The following is a 19,348-nucleotide window of genomic DNA, read 5'->3' on the forward strand; positions in this document are numbered from 1 at the left end:
AGATAACCAACTGCGGAAGGGGTCCCTCAGAGCTGCAGGGGCCTCAAAAGTTTCAGGCTCACTGAGTGTCAACGGGTTTATGCGCATTTATTTGAAAATTTGTTTGGGAAAATCCACCTCTAAAGCACAATAATGACATGATAAAGGCTTTAAAATGGGTCCTGATTTATGTTGAAGCCCCTTTCAAAATGTTCTAGTTTTGAGACCATTATTTCAGTTTTGTACTCACATGTTGAATTGTCTTGAATTTGTGTAATTAATCAAATTACTACACAACAAATTTAGGGCCCAATTTATAAAAACAACCTGCACCCACTGCACAGAGAGGGAGGAATAGAGAATTATTAGGGGCCCAAGAGTTTATGTATGTCCCGGGGCCCCTATATCAGGTTAATCCAGCCGTGAGTATCTAGTGTGTTTTATTTGATCCGGCACCTTCCCACGATCAGAATTAATCAAGGTTACTCCTTCACATGAAGTTTCATAATCTAAATAAATGTTTACAGATTTACAGTGACTTATCTGCTGTACTTTAAACATCCATCACTTTTATTACTATATTAACTATTTGAGAAGCACTGTTGCATTGTGAGTTAGGTCCTGTTTTATATTTCCATTTTGACATTAGAGTAGAATAGAACAGAAATAGATGATAACTGGACTGATGCTGGTGTATTTCATTAGCTGTGTAGTCTGACACCCAGTGGTCATCAGTGGTCACTGCAGACTGATGACGACTTTCTTTTTTTAACAATAGTTAACATGAACATCTCGATTGTCCAAATACTAAAAAAACAGATACTTGTAAAATATTCCACAGTGTTTGTGCATTTCAAAAAAGCTTTAATGAATAAAAAAACCTTCTTCGCCGTACCGGAAGTGAATACAAACATCCCCTGAGTCTTTCCTGTGACGTAGCGCTAGCTCCCGATGCTACACGCGGGAAACAGGCGAACCTGCTGATCACATTGACAGTAAGACACAAAGTTATCAAATAATACTTAATCGTTTATTTAGACACTCGTTTTGCGACTTTTGTAAGTAGCGAGGGAAGTTTATATTGCCTACGTGCTTTACTTGGAGCTAAAATGAACTCTTGAGCATCATTTGGTGTCTTTACGCCGGCCTAGCTGTAATGGAGCGCTCGATTTGATGCACACTGTGTCTCTAATGGGGCGGTGTTCCAGCGCCAGATGTCTTCTCATCCTTTAGATCAAACGTGTGCAACGCCGTTCCATAAAAGAAGTGCACCCCGTGCAGTCCAAGTTAGCTTAGCTATTGTTTCTTGCGCAGCAATAAGTTAACATTAGCGATGGTTTGTGCTCTGAAATAATGTTTATCTAACCGTTGCTAACGGCTGCGTCTCAGAGAGAAGTAACGGCTTATATTTTAGTAGAAAATCGCTCTACTGTTAACTGAAATACCAACCGTCATGTGGCTAAGTCAGCAACGTTAACTGTTAGCTAAGTTAGCTTACACAGAATCACTCGGTGCTTTTAAACCGAGAGTGCAGTAGACAGCGTTTATAAAGAAATATGTGGTTATCACAGCGAAAAGTACAATAAAAAGTTATAATCCTGCAATTGAATGCCCTCTCCTCGTTTCTGACCATTCATGTTTTCAGCAACATCAAACTTATTTATCGGGAATGTGGTCAGAAGCTCAATCAAAGGAGCGAAAATGGTTGTTTTAGGATTAAATGAAAGATTCCTGTACCAAGCTGAAAATACAGCTGGAAAATCTGTGGTTTGGCTCCATGTAAGCTAATGATTTCTATTGTGTTTGTCTGCAGAGCATCAGTCATCCCCTGCAGCAGAGATGGGAGACACTCTGGAGTTCAACGAGATTTACCAGGAGGTGAAAGGCTCCTGGGTCAGTATCCTCACCAAACACCTCTGCTCCCTTAACTGATCCAGTAGGATATGAAAATACATTTGATGGGTGATATCCTCTTTAAAAAGCCATGGTTGTAATATAATCTTACTCCAGCTGCAAAGTTTTTAGCCCTGTTATATGAATGAGATCTTTTTTTAATATACTTGTTAAACTGGAAAAGAATGAAGAATAAAAACATCATGCAGTTACATTATAATAGTCAGTATCAGAGGAGTAACCTGCTTTGCACTTGGGTTTGTACCGTGAATTGTACAAAAAGACTGGTATGAGAGAACTGGTATTATCATTGTGGTTTATAAGTTATCCCAAAATTATTTTCATGACCGATTAACATGTTTATTATAGAGCTGCAAAATTATCTGGTTCCAGCCGTTCAAATGAATATAGAACAAATTCATATCTTCTGGTTTCTTCAGTCTTCATCGATTGTGAACTGAATATCTTTGGATTGTTGACAAAACAAGACATTTGACGATGTCACCTCAGGCTTTGGGCAACTGTAATCGTCTTTTTTTTTTAACCAATTAATTTATCGGTTAATTAAGAAAATAATCGACAGATTAATTGATAATGAAAATAATCGTCACTTGCAGTCGTAGCGTATTATGTCTTTGTCTGTTTTCTGGTATATAAAATATCAGAAAATGGGGCGCTCTGTGGTGGCCGAGGTGTTAATCTCTCATCTCCGCTGTCGCTGTTAAATAAAGGCATAAAATGTTCAACAACAATAATTTAAAAATATCAGGAAATATTGACTGTCAAAAATGACCATCACAATTTCCCAGAGCCTAAGGGGACGTCATCAAATTGCCTTTTTTCCAGACCAGCAGTCCAAAACCCAAGATATATAGGTATTTAAAGAAGGCCAAAAAATGACGACGATTATTCATCAATTATCAAAATTGTTGAGAGAATTTTCTCCTGTCAATCAACTAATTGTTTCAGCTTAACTATAAACAAAGTCTTACTTGCAGCTTTGAACTATAGTATTTTAAAATGAATCATGTGTGAGTTTGTATCTTTTGTCTTCCCGTTGTCTCTGCAGAATGACGGCCGGCTGCGTTTCAGCAAGCAGAATGTGGTTTATAAGAGCAGCAAGACAGGGAAGGTGGACAGCATCCCAGCGGGTGAGCTCAACCTGGCCCAGTGGAGACGAGTGTGTTTAGGTCACGGCATCAAACTGTCCACCAGCGGAGGACACGTCTACAAATATGATGGCTTCAGGGACACTGTGAGTGTTTTCTGTACATACACGACATACCTGCAGGCTTCATTTTATTTGTTTGCTTTTATGTGCAAATAAAGCACAGTTTTTATGTTTAGAAGGCTGATCAAGGCTTCCAGCTGATGCTGTCCATATTTTTCCTGCCGTGATACCTCAACAGACTCAAATTTTTTCTCTCTGGTTGTATTTTCTGTTTCTGGGAAATAATTGTTACCTTACCCAGAGGAGAACAAGGCAAGGCTGGTTTGGTCAGCGCTGTGTTTATGACAAGAGGATGTAACACAAGCAAGGGAACCGCTGATAAACAACTTCCATCCCATGTCTGACATTTCCACAGGAAAACGCTACCATCTTGTGAAAAAAAGGCCACCATTTGAGTGTGTTTTGCTATCAAAAGTACATGAATGAGCCAGCTATTCTCCCAAAAGCTCCTAATGGGATTAATGAGGGAAACCAGCGCTAGCATGTGTGTTCCATAAACAGTGTAATCATCGGCTCATGTGAGTCAGTGTTTATATCAATCCACTGAAACAATTTGGCTCAGAAGACAGACAAGAAAAAAAATTGTGGCTGTGTTTGTTTTTTATCACCCTACTTCTTTTTCTTTCCCCTGCTGGTCTAAGTCTACGGGGAGTGTCAGCGTTCAAGTAAACGGCTCGGATGGAGCAGCGGGTATAACCTGGAGTCTGTGACTGTGAGCGGGGTCTCCTGGGGTTAATCAGTGTATTTTTTGGGGGGGGATGGATCCTCGCGCCAGTGCTCAGGGTGTGATGTCATTGTTTATTATCCCACAGCTAGTATCGGTAATCGGGAATTGGCTGGAGGTTTAGCTGCTGGCGAGCTGTGTTGGCGCTTTGATGCATCTGTTCTTCTGAAGTGTCCTTGAGCAAGACGATGACTGTCTGCCAGGGAGGCGGTTCTGTAGCCGACCAAGCTTAGCTGTAATTATCTACTGGAGGAGCAGGGGGTGTAGAGGCATGTACAGCACTTCTGTTCATGTCACTTAAAGAACCAGTGTGTAGGATTTAGTGGCATCTAGCGGTGAGGTTGCAGATTGCAACCAACCGAATACCCCTCCATGTCCCCCCTCGCCTTCCAAGCATGTAGGAGAACCTACGATGGCCACAAAAGGCCCTCTCTAGAGCCAGTGTTTGGTTTGTCCGTTCTGGGCTTCTGTAGAAACATGGCGATGGAACATGGCGGGCTCTGTGGAAGAGGACCCGCTCCCTATGTAGATATAAAGGGCTCATTTTAAGGTAACAAAAACACGATTCTTATTTTCAGCTGATTGTATATTAATTAAAACATACTTATGAATATTATATTGCATTTCTGCCAAGTCCTTTCCGCTAGATGCCACCAAATTCTACTAACATACTACTAACTGGCCCAAGACATCAGCGTTTACATTGAGATTGTGGTGACAAGTGTAAGCAGCAACCCATTGTGGTTACATGTTGGTATTGGGGTTGAGTATACAGCGCTGTTTTGGTACCAACTGTCTGTCAAGTATCAAAATCTGAAATTAAACAAAACCAAAAGTAACACTCTAGGTTGAGTGCTGATTTCTGGGTATCAAAACTCAAAAACAAACAAAACGTGTATTGAAAACTGTCAGATACCAAAAGTTATAATTGAACGCTTGGTCAGATTCATAGTGCTATGTACTTAATGAAACATGGATTTTAGACTGTATTTTGTAGGCAAAGTTCTTGTACAGCTACATACAGGACAAACATGTTCATGTTCCTCAAACTTAGATATTAAAAAATAACTTTATTTAGCTACTGAAACTCAGGTATCACACGGGCACAAGCACAGAACAGTTTCATACCTGCCTGATTTGGTGAAATATAGAAGCTAAAGAGACAAGTGCATGTTTTAACAACTGAGAGATTGAAGATTGTTGGGAGAGCAGGGTTGAAAAATGTAGTAATAAAAGACAAACCAGTAGGTGGTTACATTGGGCAAACTGTGTGTGTGTGTGTTGTTTGAAGTGGGGGGTCTATGTTTATTATGATTAAACAAGCTGATAATGAGGAGTAGAGAAAGGCTGAACAGCAGGCGTGATGGGGACACTGGGAATGAACATACATCAACACCAACAGGTTGCTCATACACATGTTTTTATGCATTTACACATCTGCTCACACATGCTCTCTTATATAAACAATTCCTTAATCTAGGCTAACAAACACAGTGATGAAGTAAGGCGCTCACACACACACACGCACACGCACTGACTCTCTGGGCTCTAATTGGCTGTAATAACCTTATGGACAGGCAGATATCCAGGTGCGTAAACGCTTGTTTCCCACAGTCTCACTCTCTGCCGTGCTCACACACCACAATCACTTCCACATGTGTGCGTACTACTCGGACAGTGCCTATGTGTGTGTGATTGACCATGTGTTTGTCGCTGTGCGTATGTATGTCTGTGTGCGTGCGTGCGTGTGTGTGTCCTTTCCACTTGTGAGCGGGCCTGCAAGATAAATAAACAGGCTGATTGTCAGTGGCGGTGTGGAGGGGAGGACAGAGAGGGCGGATGGATTACATTCACCTCCAATGTTCCCAGGAGGCCCAAGTGGCAGGCGTGGTTATAATTGCGTTGTGATTAATTAGCTCCCCCATCCTCTCTTCATTTTTTAAGGGGTGAGGGTGGTGTTTTGCTAAGCTTTGACCCATGCAGTGCCAGTATGTTTACTGCCTTGCTAACTTTGAGCCTTCCTCTTTTTTTTTTCTATTCTCCCTCCCTGCTCTGTCAAACTCTTTCTCTGACTTCTCTCATGTTCTCCCTCCCCCCTCCTTGTTTCATCTTTTGCACCATCAGGACTTTGAGAAGATCTCTGAGTTTTTCAAGGCGAACTACAAGGTGGAGCTGACAGAGAAAGACATGTGTGTGAAGGGCTGGAACTGGGGAACAGCCAAGTTCTCAGGTAAAAATACACACACACACATATGACCAAAATATCCTCACTGCAAGATTCATTTTGGCACAGGGTCACTGTAGTAATGTATACTATGCACTGAAAATAAAGAGTAGGGTGAAATTAAGCTGCCATGGTGTGAAGATTAGTTTGGACTGATGTACTTCTGTCAAGCCAAATGATCCGTATAGAACAGATGGAAAGTCTTGACACCTGGCTGAACTGAATTTGGTCCTTTAATAACCCACTTTCTATAGAAAAATACATAAAACATGAAAAAAATGCATTTAAAACATTTGTCACTGACATTAGATAACTGGTTCTCACTCCTCTCCCCTCCTCCACTACAGGACCTCTGTTATCGTTCGACATTAATGACAATACAGCGTTCGAGATCCCGCTGTCCAACGTGTCCCAGTGCGCCACGGGGAAAAATGAAGTCACTCTGGAGTTTCACCAGAATGACGACACTGAGGTCTCACTCATGGAGGTCCGATTCTATGTCCCACCCAGCCAGGCTGATGAACGGCAAGACCCCGTGGAGGTGAGGAAAGATGGGCTGTTTCTTTTACTATTGCCTCCTTCATAAAGTAATATGTTTAGTTTTGTAAACCTATGCTGGTGATAGCACTAAACGTGTGTGTCTACCTTCAGGCGTTTGCCCAGAACGTGCTGTCTAAGGCTGATGTGATCCAGGCAACAGGAGACGCAGTGTGTATCTTCAAAGAGCTGCAGTGTCTTACACCCAGAGGAAGGTTAGAGGATCGACACTTGGACACGAAACAGTCACTCACAGATTTCCTCCTTCTTGTTATCCACTCTGACATTAACATGACACAACTTTTGAATCTGGTAGAGGTTTTTATTCAAAACACCCTGCAGTTTCTCAAATGAATTCATTTTTGGCATGAAAGGTCAAACTGGTAGTCAGACCCCAGAACATGACGGTGTTAGTGCTCAACTCCTCGAGCTACACGACATCATACACCTCAGCTAAGCATTTGGATTGATGACTTTCTTTATGTCTTCCTCTCTCAGATATGATATCCGTATCTACCCGACCTTCCTTCACCTTCATGGTAAGACCTTTGACTACAAGATTCCTTACACTACCGTCCTCCGTCTATTCCTGCTGCCACACAAGGACCAGAGGCAGATGTTCTTCGTGGTAAGTGGATTTTTCTGTCTGCCTTCCAGTCAGCTATTTAATTTGACACGGAGATAAAATTGAAGTTTGTACCCATATCGGCTCATGGGTCTCACTTTTTCCTCACACTTGTATTTTCTCTTTTTCACGTTGTCTTGGTAGATCAGTCTGGATCCTCCCATCAAGCAGGGACAGACTCGTTATCACTTCCTTATTCTGCTCTTTTCCAAAGAAGAGGACATCAGCCTCACACTCAACATGAGCGAGTGAGTTTATTGATATTTGATAAACATTAGTCCTGTCTAATGTTGTAGAGTGTGTATCCACTAGGGGGAAGCAAAGATCTGAAGAGGTGTTATTATGTGTTTGCACTGGCACCAACTTCTTCTGTCCTTTGAATTACAGTACATGTAGTGGAAAGATGCCTAAGATGTTCATTTTTAGGTAGAAAACCTGTCCTTTCTTCTGTGTGTCCAACAGGGAGGATGTCGAGCGCCGTTTCGAGGGCAAACTCAGTAAGAACATGTCAGGGTCTCTCTATGAGATGGTCAGCAGGGTGATGAAGGCCCTGGTCAACCGAAAGATCACCGTGCCAGGAAACTTCCAGGGGTAGGCACCTCATTCACGCATTCGGAAAACACATTTTCTCACATTAAGTACATCCAGTCACACTTCCACCCTCCATCTCTTACTCCTCAGCCACTCGGGGGCTCAGTGCATCACCTGCTCCTACAAAGCGTCGTCAGGCCTCCTCTACCCCCTGGAGAGGGGCTTCATCTACGTCCACAAGCCCCCTGTGCACCTGCGCTTTGAGGAGATCTCTTGCGTCAACTTTGCCAGAGGCACCACCACAACGCGTTCCTTCGACTTTGAGATCGAGACCAAGCAGGGGAACCAGTACACCTTCAGCAGCATTGAGAGGTGAGGACGCAGCGCACACGAGTTCTGTCATTCAAGAATATCTGTAATCAGATCATCAGATCTACAGTAACAATGAGCACTTTGACATGAACATAAGAATCCTGGTTTTGGGTTTCAACAGGATTTTTATTATGGATATGTAACAAGGATCATTCTTCTCATTCCTGTTTACATGAGTCAGTATTCAGGTTTCTGATTGTCTGTGTCCTCGACCTTCAGCTACTTAGCGTAATTTCTGCAATAGTTACATCAATTAATGAGGATGAGCACTTTGGTTTTTGGCTGCCTGGAGTTTGCTGCAGTCAGCACTTTGCTTCTCCATCTTATCACCAGTAATGAATGAGGGAAGTGCTAAAATGTATCATCCACATTATCGTCAGACTCTCACTTCCAATTAATACTTCACCCACTACCTGCTACGTGACACAAGCTAAGAACGCACTGGCACGTATGGCAGGCGGTAATCAGAATCCTGGAGAAGTTGTTTACATGCCACAGTATCCTGTTTCTTTTATTTATGTATTTTTCTTTGTTGTAGTGATACATCTAGCATATTCCAGTTTCTCAAAACAAGGATAAGACTTGTTAAACACGCAGGCAGTGGAAACACAGGTTCAGTTGCTGTGGCTTTATATCGAGCTGCTTTGGTTTGATTGGTTCACAGACAAAGTGTGTACGGCACTCAGCAGAACCGAAGTTTGAGAACAGGCAAAGACTTTGTACAACACACCTGACATCACCTAAAAGAGTTACTGTGCAGAGTGATGGGAAACTTTTACTGATTTAAACAACAATTTAGGTGTTTGATAAGGAATAATCGTGTTAATGCCAGTACATGTGTAGAGAAGTGTTTTTGCTGCTGCGCTGCATATTGGTGGGAATTCATTGACAATAGTTGCTGTTGAAAGCAGATATTTGGTTATTTCCACTGACTTTAGTTTGTTGTACTCTGTTATATTGTCAGAGCATGAAGATCTGGTTGGTTTGCCAGTAGGACTGAACAATAAACAGAATTCATTGAATTGCCGACACCGGGAATCTTGCCTAACTAAATTTACTCCCCTTGCAGTTTTCAACAAATAATTTAAATCAATTAAATTTAAACTGAGAATAGCTACATCAGTCAGACATCAATCAGCCCAAAGTCTAGAATATAAAAGTGGTCGTACTGTAATTAATCGAGACAGATTTATAAAAAGTGAGCAAACCTGAGAATGGAAATTTCATGTGCTGATGTATTTTAAAAATACTTAACTCATCTTTGTTAAGATTAAATGTGATAATTTGTTGTAATACAGATTTTAAATCATATTTTCAACTGAAAGTATCGAGTGAATCCAAACCAGCCAAACTAACTCATGTCTTTCTCCCCTTTTTAGAGAAGAGTACGGCAAACTGTTTGACTTTGTTAACGCCAAGAAGCTCAACATCAAGAACAGAGGGTTCAAAGAGGTAACACATTTGCCATCAAACATTCTCCCAGTTTGTAAGATATCACACCAGTTTGTCAGACATACTCCATCCCAGATATTGATGGTTGTTGCCCTTCTCTTATGTGTCTGTCCTTGTACCCCTGTAGAAGAAGGTAGGTGTGGTCACGGGCGTCACATGTGGACTAGGAACTTGATTTTTATTGGTGTGGAGTGATTTCTGCTTGCATGGCGTGCCGCTCTGTGTGTGTGTGTGTGTGTGTGTGTGTTACGAAGAGTTGACTCCTATGATCTTGATTTTGTTTGGACGTTACCAATAAGATTTGTGTTGGCCATGATGAATCTGGACTGATTTGTGACTAATAATGGGACAGGGGGGTGAAGGAGTGTTTGATAACTCAGTGAGTGAGTGTGTGCGCGCGCGTGTGTGTGTGTATGTGTGTATTTATTTGCATTGTGCTGACTAATGTGTGGCCCGGGGGCTTTTGGTGTGCTTTAACACTCAACACAGCTGTCACCATGACCGCAGCAACATAGGCAGTGCTGATTGCATTACCCATAATACTGTCTGTTTGACAGACTGATCAGTCTAAAAACACAGCTGAAGCACCACCTCAATTTCAGTGGTAACAAGGCCATCTGTTGCCATGGGGACGAGGTCAGCAGAGTAGGTCAAGGAAAATGAATGGGCCCGCTCTCCATTTCCTGCCGGTGTTTTGATTGGAGCCTCGCTGGCTTGTTGTCTCTGTCCCCCGGCAGTCACAGATATTGATGAGCGCAGATCGGAAAGAAAGTGGGAAAAGAAAATAGTTTGGAGTTGGTATCCGAGATGACCTTACAGTGTAGCCAGATTTTTTTTCTGTGTGTGGGTTTTTGTTTTTTGTCATTTTATGTGTGTGTGATTTCTTTTTTTAATGAGTGGCACGTCACACTAAAAATCTGCATGGTTTTGTCTTTTGATTCATGACAATACAACCGACAACACTGCAATGTAAAATTCTGCTCTTGCATTTTTGTGAATTAAACACAAATGAAGCACTTTATATGGCAGTTTGGAGGTGTACATGATGCTAATGATCAAATATCACACATCCACTCATGAACACGTGTCATTCATCCAGTTTAAATGAGAAATTAGTTTAAGTTAAGCTGGTTTGTTGAATCTCGCAGCACTCAGCAGACAAACCTCACAGAAAAAAGTCAGATAGATTTAGGATAAGAATACGAAAATGTTCTTGCACGAGGCCCAAAGTTTGCAGGATCATCCAGTAAAACTTAAAATTCACAAAATTGTATCCTGACATAAAAACAAGAATTGACACAAACCGACTTAACCATCAAACATAGTTTTCTTTATTTTGTTTAGAGGCAAAACAATTCGTCCATAATGCAACAGAAAATTATTATTCTACAATATATAACTAATTTATTGACTCATCATTTAAGTCCTTTATTAAGCAATAAAATCCACATTTGCTGTTTCCGGCTCCTCAGATGTGTGGATTGGCTGATTTCTTATTGTAAATTAAAAGTCTTTGGAGAAAAACAAGCAATTGTAAGATGTACCCGTGGCTCTGGGAAATGGTGATGGGCATTTTTCTGACATTTTATAAACTAAATGATCAATCAACAGTGAAATTAGTTGTATCTCTGATGTTTTATCAAGGGCTCCTGATGAGATTTTCCGAAGAAGAGTTCTCTATGAAAATGCTGCATTGTGGATAGTGTTGTTTTGGGGTTTTGACCATACAGTGTCCTTCCAGGGCATGAAGGGTAAGATTGACGAGTACAGCGACTCAGACGACGACCAGCATGATGCCTACCTGGAGAGGATGAAGGCCGAGGGCAAGATCAGAGAGGAGGGCAATGACAGCGACGATTCGGATAGCGGAAGCGGTCAGTGATAGTTTCAGTATGTACGAGATCGGCATTACATATTGAATTTAGATCAGCATGTCTGATTGGGGCCTCTCTTTCCTGTTTCACTCTTTAGATGAGTCTTTCAACCCTGGAGAAGAAGATGACGACATTGCAGAAGAGTAAGTGACTCTCTCTCTCTCTCTCTCTTAGAATTGCTCTTTGTTTTGAATCAGCTCTTCCTTCACTATAACTTAATTTCCTGTTCTGTTTCTGCGCCTCCATCGATCAGGTACGACAGCAAGGCTTCAGCGAGCAACAGCAGCGACGAAGGAGACGAAAGCGAAGATGAGAGCGCAAAGAAGAAGAAGGCAAAGAAAGCCAAAGTGGTGAAGGAGAAGAAGGAAAAGAAACCACGCAAAGAGGTAAGAGCAGATGGGACGGGTACCAAAAGAGAGAATTATGAAGGTACAAGAGACGATGAGATTACTGAGTCTTGTTTCCAGAGGAATGTCCTGGTGTGAACTTGTATAACTGCTCATGTTCACCTGCCGATTTCATTCCTTTTTCCAATTGGAGAAGAAGAAGCAGAAAGACACCGGAGGCCCCAAGAGGCCAATGAGTGCCTACATGCTGTGGCTCAACTCCAGTCGCGAGCGAATCAAGTCGGAGAACCCTGGTATCTCCATCACAGAGATCTCCAAGAAGGCTGGAGAAATGTGGAGACAACTGGGCAAAGATGAGAAGGAGGTGAGGGAAAAGAACAAGGAGGAGGAATTTACATTTTAGACATTAAGCTGACAGGTTTATATAGTTGAGTGCAGTAGTACAGATGGGTTGGGACCATAGAAAGATATGAAACCAAAGAATGCAAGTTAAAGGAAACATTTTTATAGATTTAGAAGGATTTAACTCACACTTTACTTAACCAGCTTTTACAATAACTTTTTCTCTGCTGTAATTGCTTTTTTAGTCATTCCTCACTTTTCTGTTTCTGTTTCCTTCAGGAGTGGGAAGGAAAGGCAGGAGAGGCGAAGAGGCAGTATGACAAAGCGAAGAAAGAGTACAACGAGAGCGGTGGAGGATCATCCTCCGTTTCCAAGAAGTAAGGCTCAAACATTCACTCCCGAGTTTTCTTTTTCTTTCTCTGGCTTCTGACAAAGTCAATCTTTAATATATATCTTTTTTTTTTCTCCTCACCCTTCACTCAATCAGGGACAGCAGGAAGTCTGGAGGTAAAAAGGAGGAGAAGAAGAGGAAGTCTGCCGGAGGAGACAAGGACCGGGAGCGAGGAGGAGGCAACGAAAGCTTCAAAAGCAAAGAGTTCATTGAGACCAGCGAGGAGAGTTCGTCAGACTCAGACCACAAGAGCAAGTCCAAGAGGAAGAAGGTAAAGCCAGTAAAGAGTAATGTTGTTATCAGACAGGATCCATTATCATAAACACTCATGTCTGTTTCTTTCACTTCACCACAACACCCTGCAGTTAGTCAGTTTCCTGGATATGTTTACCAATTGTTGTAATGATACACTCACCCATGTACAAATCAGACTTGAGTGGCAGGTTTTCACTCACTTCTAAAAGCCACACAGAAAAACCACCCTCATGTTGATACAGTATTAAACTCTATGTAAAGACAGCAATGATGAGACTTCACTAAAAGCTCAGAGTTTCTTGTGGAATCGGTAAAAGAAAAGGCACAAATAAAATTTCAAATGTGTTTGATATTTGTGTACTACTGAACATGTAAATAAACTTACAGTAGAAAGAGGACAAAGGACTTTTTAAATAATGTAAGCTGTAGTGAAGCTACAGCCTGCAGGTTTGAGGGACAGTTGCAGGGAAAGGAGTACAGGACAAAAACGCACAGAGAAAGAGATGAGGAGTCACAGGTAAGACGGAGAGTCAGTCATTGAGTGTGTGTGAGTGAGTGTGAGGGGAGGAGAGGGGCAATCTCTGTTTGAGAGAGTGCTATGTATCTCTGATATATCGTGTTGCAGAATGCAGCGCTATTCTCTAATAAGACCGCAGAGATGACCGAAAGACCAAGACAATCTTCACTTTTGATATTGGTTAGGAACATGATCTCTGTGGTCTTGAAAGAACTCTGAGACTTCATGGAAATGAACCCAGCATCATCCACGCTGACCACCAATTCCTGTCTCTAGATGTTTTCACATATGAACTTGAGCCAGATCTCGCAAGAGAAACGAGCAACCAGGTCTATGGAAACAATCCCAATGGAAGCAACCCAGACCCTTTGCTGACATGCAGCAAAGGGTCTGGGTTGGAATCGAACACGGGCCGCTGCGGTAAAGATTCAGTCTAACGTTATGTGGCACATGCACTAACTGGTAAACCAGCGGGGCACAGCGCCAGAGCAATAGGAACAGGACTTCATTAGACCGTGGCCTAGGGTCCTAATCAGTGCCCAGATTGACATGTTAGATTCCAGTCAACAGTGTTATCCCATAACTACGCTGAAAACGTGTGTAAAGCCTCAGATTTCACAGACATGTCATGTAAACCTTCAACAGCATCTTAGTATCACTCCCATCTTCATATTTTTTTTTACTGTAGCTCAGATTAAAGAGGAAATAAAAGTAATCTCATTGATGCTCTTGTCTTTCTCACATTACCAAAACATACTCTGAGTTGATTTGTTTGTTTTTATTTACCAGGAATCAGACGAGGAGGAAGAGGCTGTATCCACACCCGCCAGCTCAGAGGAAGAGTCTGACTAAACACACACACTCATACCCATCATACACAAAACCCATGGACCAAACATTTATACTATTCATGTTGATATCTCACAAACAGACTGACAGACAAATCAGCGGAGTTGTATTTTTTTCTTCGTGTTTTGCTTGCTTGAGTACATTTTCACATCCTGTGACTGACTCTCAATGCTCATGTGATCTTTGATATTTGAGCAGGTTTCCCTACTGAAAGCTCAGTGAAGTGGTGGTATGCTGGTGTACTACATTTCCCAGAAATCTTGAAGGGTTTTTTTTTGTTTTTTTGTTTTTTTCATCTCACCCATGTGGATGGTGGTTGTAGATGTATAGCAATCAGGAGCATAGGGGTTATTAGTTATTAATGCAGAGAGGAGCAAATAGGAAGCTATTTTGTTCATCTAAAAACTGCCAGAAATGTTTTTGTGTTTTGTTTTTTTTTTCATGTCATGTTTTCAGGCTAAAATAAATAAATCATTTTTAATAAATTCTCACTTCTCTGATCTCTTGTACACAACCAAATGCATCATAATATGTCATAATATCATAATAGCGTCATAATCGTATCATAATAGTGCTGCTGCATGATAATCAATACCAGCAGCTTTAAATCCATAATCAATTTTATGCCTTTATTAATGGTAGACAGATGACATGAAATGAAGAGTCACCGGCTGGATGTGAAGTAGAGACATCGTAGTTCATGGTTGATGCTTTAACCCTTTAACCACCAGGGCGCTCCCCTCGTTTATGTTATTAGTGAGACCTCTGCAGTCATCACGTTTTCTCCAGAGCAGTGGCAGAGGACAATAAGGTCATGTCCTCTGTATTATTTAATTTAAGCTGTATGTGAATTTCAGTGGAGGAGTGGGAACAGCTTCCCAGAACAATGAGCATCTCAGAGTATATTTTGTTTTGTAATATAATCAGTCTGTTAGATTCTGTGGTGTTTTTTGTTTTTATTTGGCCATGATTCCTCTTTTTATGGTGTGGATGAGTGAAACTTGGTCATAGACCTGATCAGCTTTGTTTGAAGTGAGTCTGCTCTAAGGCAAGTTTCCAGTACTGTATGTATTTTTTTTCACACATTTACATAAAGACCTAAGAACCAATTTTAGCCAATTGATTACAAAGTCTGGGAATCAAATAATTAAACCACAGGCCCTAAAGAATGAGCTCTCAACTTTTAATCCAACGTGGACAAGAAGTCCTGCAAGTGTTCAGAGAAAAAATATGAGGTTAAACACCAACATTTCCATGAAAACTGGCAGACTCTGCCATGTAATGATTTATGATCAAAAGCTCTAGTACAGCTACTAAATGGACTGTTGGTGAAATTGTTTTGTCAGTATCTTTTTTTCAACAACAAGAATGAACTTTGAACCTCAATACCGGCCCATTTTTAGCCATTTTTATAACCATACCAAGTAAAAACGCTTCTCATGTACAGTAAAAGCCACATGCAAGACTAAAATCCTGGCAGAGTGATCACTGTTGTTCTCAATATTGGTGATAACTAACTTACTGTAATGTTTCACCACATTAAAGGATGCACCAATCCACTGTAGGAATGCATTGACACTGCAGCTCAGGGAGATCCCATCTACATTGCCTGACAGAAGAAGAGCAAAACCTCTTACTGTTGGTTTTAGGTTATTCCCAAATGATCCCTGGTGTTGTACATCAGGCCCATTTAACCAGGCAGGGTGGTTTTGAAGTGTGTTATCAGTGGCAGATAGATGACTACACTGGTGATGCTTGGAGAGACAGTGGTTTCAAACAGGAGGTCGATGCCAAGTACACGGTGGTCTGTAAAAGGGCTGCTATATTAGGGTCAACGAGGGTGGTTTTTAAAAGCCGAGCACCCCTGGATGTGTGGTTCCTTTCCACTCCCAACAGATGATAAGGTCCTCTTCCTGCACTCTCACTGGATCACCTGTGAATGACCTCGTGTTTGTGTGTGTGTGTGTGTGTGTGTGTGTGTGTGTGTGTGTTGTCAGTTATGTTGTGATAATTGTGACATAACTTTTTCTTTGGAGTCATTTGAATAATTTCTCCGTATTTGTGCCGCTTAAAGTCACAATGACAGAGGGAGACTGTATGTTTTCCTGCTTCATGTGGTGTGTGAGGTTGTGTTCATGTGATCTTGGGATGTTTGTATGCTAGCATGTCAGCGGTCAGAGGGATTAAGTATGAACGTATTTACCAGTAATGGGTATTGAGACTTTTTACTCAAAGACACAGTGAAATGGAAAATACATTTTCTCAGTATTAATCCTGTGTCCTTATGTTTATGGTTCATTTATCTCATTCTATGCCAAATATGTCAAAAATAATAATAATTTGAGTATTTTTATATCAAAATCCCTTCCTGTAAAGTGGTTTCAAATGTTTGATATCTGATCTCCTCTGTAGTTCCCCCGGTTGTGGAAACTCTGTTCAATCCGCAGAGTCTCTCTCAATCTATAAGAAAAGACTAAAGACCCAGCTCTTCACAACTTCACACACACACTTCACAAACACCTCTGCACTTGATGGACTGAAGGAAGAGAAAATACAAAACAACAATAAAAAACATCTGCATTTATGCACTCTATGCATTGCCTGTTGGCATCTACATCCTATCGGACTCAAACTTAGCTTTATGGCACTTACACATGTTGTTCTCTCCTGACTAGATCCCTGCTTGTGTTGTATCAGCTCTCAGATGTTTGTGTGCATGTGTTGATTTTAAATTGTAATCTTGAACTCATGGGCATTTACAAAAAATCATCCAATTAAATGTCACAGTATGGAAGCTAAAAACACTCTAACTACTGTTTCATTGCTAGTAGTAGCTAGTAGTAATACTGCAGTATAAAAATACTGCAATACAAGTACAATTCCTGCATTCAAAATTTACTTTAAGTGTCAAAAGTAAAAGTACTAATTATGCAAAATAGCCTCACTCAGTGTTAAATTTATTACATATGTACAGATTTACAGAGCCTGTAAAAAGTTTTCATGATCGACAGAAAAATCTCAAAGTGTGAAGAGATCTCTGTAAAATGATCTAAATTAATTACCAATATGAAATATTAATATGTTAAATCATCTGTTTTACGTATCATATTTGGGTCTGAAAGTAACTATAACTGGTATAAATGTAGTGGAGTAAAAAGCAACAATATTTGCCTCTGAAATGTAGTGAAGTAGAAGTATAAAGTAGCATAAAATGGAAATACACTAGAAAGTAGAAATACCTCAAAATTGTACAATATTTGAGTAAATATACTAAGTTACATTCCACCACTGGTGTTAACATAAATCTCCTCTTGCGGCTTGAAAACCATGGTTTCCTCTTTCACAAAAATCACATCAGAGAATCCATCTGACAATCATCGGCTCTCTGCTCGTGTTTGTCTACATCCACAGTCTGACAAATAGTGTCTCATATTTACAGATGTATATGTTTCACAGTATCATGTGCCATTACAGGAATCCTTACAGTACGTCTTTATGATAAACGTTACAGCTTGTGTGCTTGTTTGTACGTGTGTGTGTTTATGTGTATCTTGTCCTGTATACAGTTACCATTAATTGACCACAAACATAATGGACCCACTTAAGAAATGACATAGTCCCAAGAACATACATTTATGCACACACACACACACACTCTGTCCTTGCATCATTACATTATCTCTTCAATGTGAGAGGCAATAATGCTGCTGGTGCTGGTGAGTGTATTGAGAAGTGGTCCTATCGTATGTCGCAATTATTGCACAATAATGCCACAGTTTGTAATTTATTATAGTGCATTTAGTCTGAAGCCTCTTACAGAGCCTGTAAGTATAGCGTCAGATTTCTTTTTTCTATACTGTTGATGTACAGAAATGCAACACAGTGATGTTTGATGCAGACCAATTGAATATTTGGTTTTATCCGAGAGAGTTGTAGACGTTTTTCACAGTTAGTCGTAAGAAACTGTAAAATCATCACAGTTGAACTTTGTCAAGAATGTGTTTACTCATCACAGTCTGGGCAGTCTGCACTTTTAAAGCTGGAAAACCTCCTGATTGCTGGTGTTGTTAGTAATTCAAATGAATTAATACTTTTTCAACAAAACATATATTTGTTAACTCTTTTCCTGAGCTTGACTAACTATGAAAACACTTTTTCTCATCCTGGGTTATGAAAATCCAAAAATGTAATGACCCAATAAAGGCAAAGCAAGATAAGTTTATTTATGTAGCACAATTCATACTCTTTCAAAGTTCTTTACATGGGGTCATTTTGGACAAATTGTGGACCTAAAATTTGCAAAACCATGTTCTGAATTCTTTAAATGTGAGGCCTTCTGATAACGATGGACAACATGGATAAAATCCTATCACTGTATATGTTTTATATCATAATATCAATATACTGTATATCATGATATCATACATTTCCACAAAGATCAGTTAAGAAACTGTCGATGGATAAAAAACCTGACAGGAATGTTTGTTTTTGGCTACTAGAGCTAATTAAATACCTCACAGATCAAAGCACTTCATCACTGTAACACATTTTCCTGTAAAATTACAGTAAAATACTGGCAGTTGTGGCTGCCAGTATTTTACTGTGTTTTTACAAGGTCACTATTCAACAGTTAACAACTGTAAATTTTATTACAGTACTCTACAGTAAAATGTGAGATTTACAAGAATGACCGTTAACAGCAGGCTAAAATTTTACGATTCCTTGCAGTATTTTCATTTTTGCAGTAGTGATGGGGTGAGACACATGCAACAATCCATATTCAATCATTGTTTATCTTTCTTTCTTGAATCCAACTAAAAGGTCCGTTACATCACACTGAGAGATTAAAATTACATTTGTGGATTTGTGAGCTAGGTTTAAGTTATGCTAACTCTGTTTAACCCTCTCAAGCTGGTACACCTGCTTGCAGGTCTAGTTTTAACGTTTTCATTTGACTTCAAAGGCTACATCTACTCTTAAGTCAGTTAATGCTGCCTAATATTAACTTTAACTGTCTGATACTTTTCTTCCTTTGATAGTTGGCTAATTAAGGCTAATTTTCAATCAGTGAATCCAGACTTCATGAAAGGTAAAGTACTTGATGCAATATGCAGTTAAACATATAAGTCAGTTATCTGCCGCTGTTTTAGAACGTAGACATGTAAAAGTTCTTGGGTTTATTTGTTTTAGGTGCTTCATTGGGAT

General features: G+C 40.4%; 1 protein-coding gene across 5 annotated transcripts; it reads left to right on the plus strand.

The window, feature by feature from the left end:
- Positions 1–868: 868 nt before the first annotated feature.
- Positions 869–14,170, plus strand: ssrp1a (structure specific recognition protein 1a). Of its 5 annotated transcripts, XR_006405421.1 has the most exons (20): positions 869–974; positions 1,793–1,872; positions 2,942–3,127; positions 5,952–6,057; positions 6,399–6,592; positions 6,703–6,803; positions 7,087–7,216; positions 7,358–7,461; positions 7,676–7,804; positions 7,895–8,116; positions 9,496–9,568; positions 9,696–9,701; positions 11,310–11,442; positions 11,540–11,585; positions 11,696–11,828; positions 11,983–12,153; positions 12,411–12,508; positions 12,619–12,793; positions 13,165–13,294; positions 14,084–14,170. XR_006405421.1 is itself a non-coding variant. In XM_044364005.1 (19 exons), exons 2-19 carry the CDS (start codon positions 1,819–1,821, stop codon positions 14,144–14,146), a joined length of 2,124 nt encoding a protein of 707 aa, XP_044219940.1. In that variant the 5' UTR covers positions 869–974; positions 1,793–1,818; the 3' UTR covers positions 14,147–14,170. The 5 variants fall into 5 exon arrangements, 4 of the variants coding, with proteins under 4 accessions (XP_044219940.1, XP_044219941.1, XP_044219942.1 ...); XM_044364005.1 differs by lacking the exon at positions 13,165–13,294; XM_044364006.1 differs by lacking the exon at positions 13,165–13,294 and having other exon boundaries at positions 11,986–12,153.
- Positions 14,171–19,348: the final 5,178 nt, after the last annotated feature.

Source organism: Thunnus albacares, chromosome 10 (assembly GCF_914725855.1).
Source record: "Thunnus albacares chromosome 10, fThuAlb1.1, whole genome shotgun sequence".
In the NCBI taxonomy this organism is placed as follows: domain Eukaryota; kingdom Metazoa; phylum Chordata; class Actinopteri; order Scombriformes; family Scombridae; genus Thunnus; species Thunnus albacares.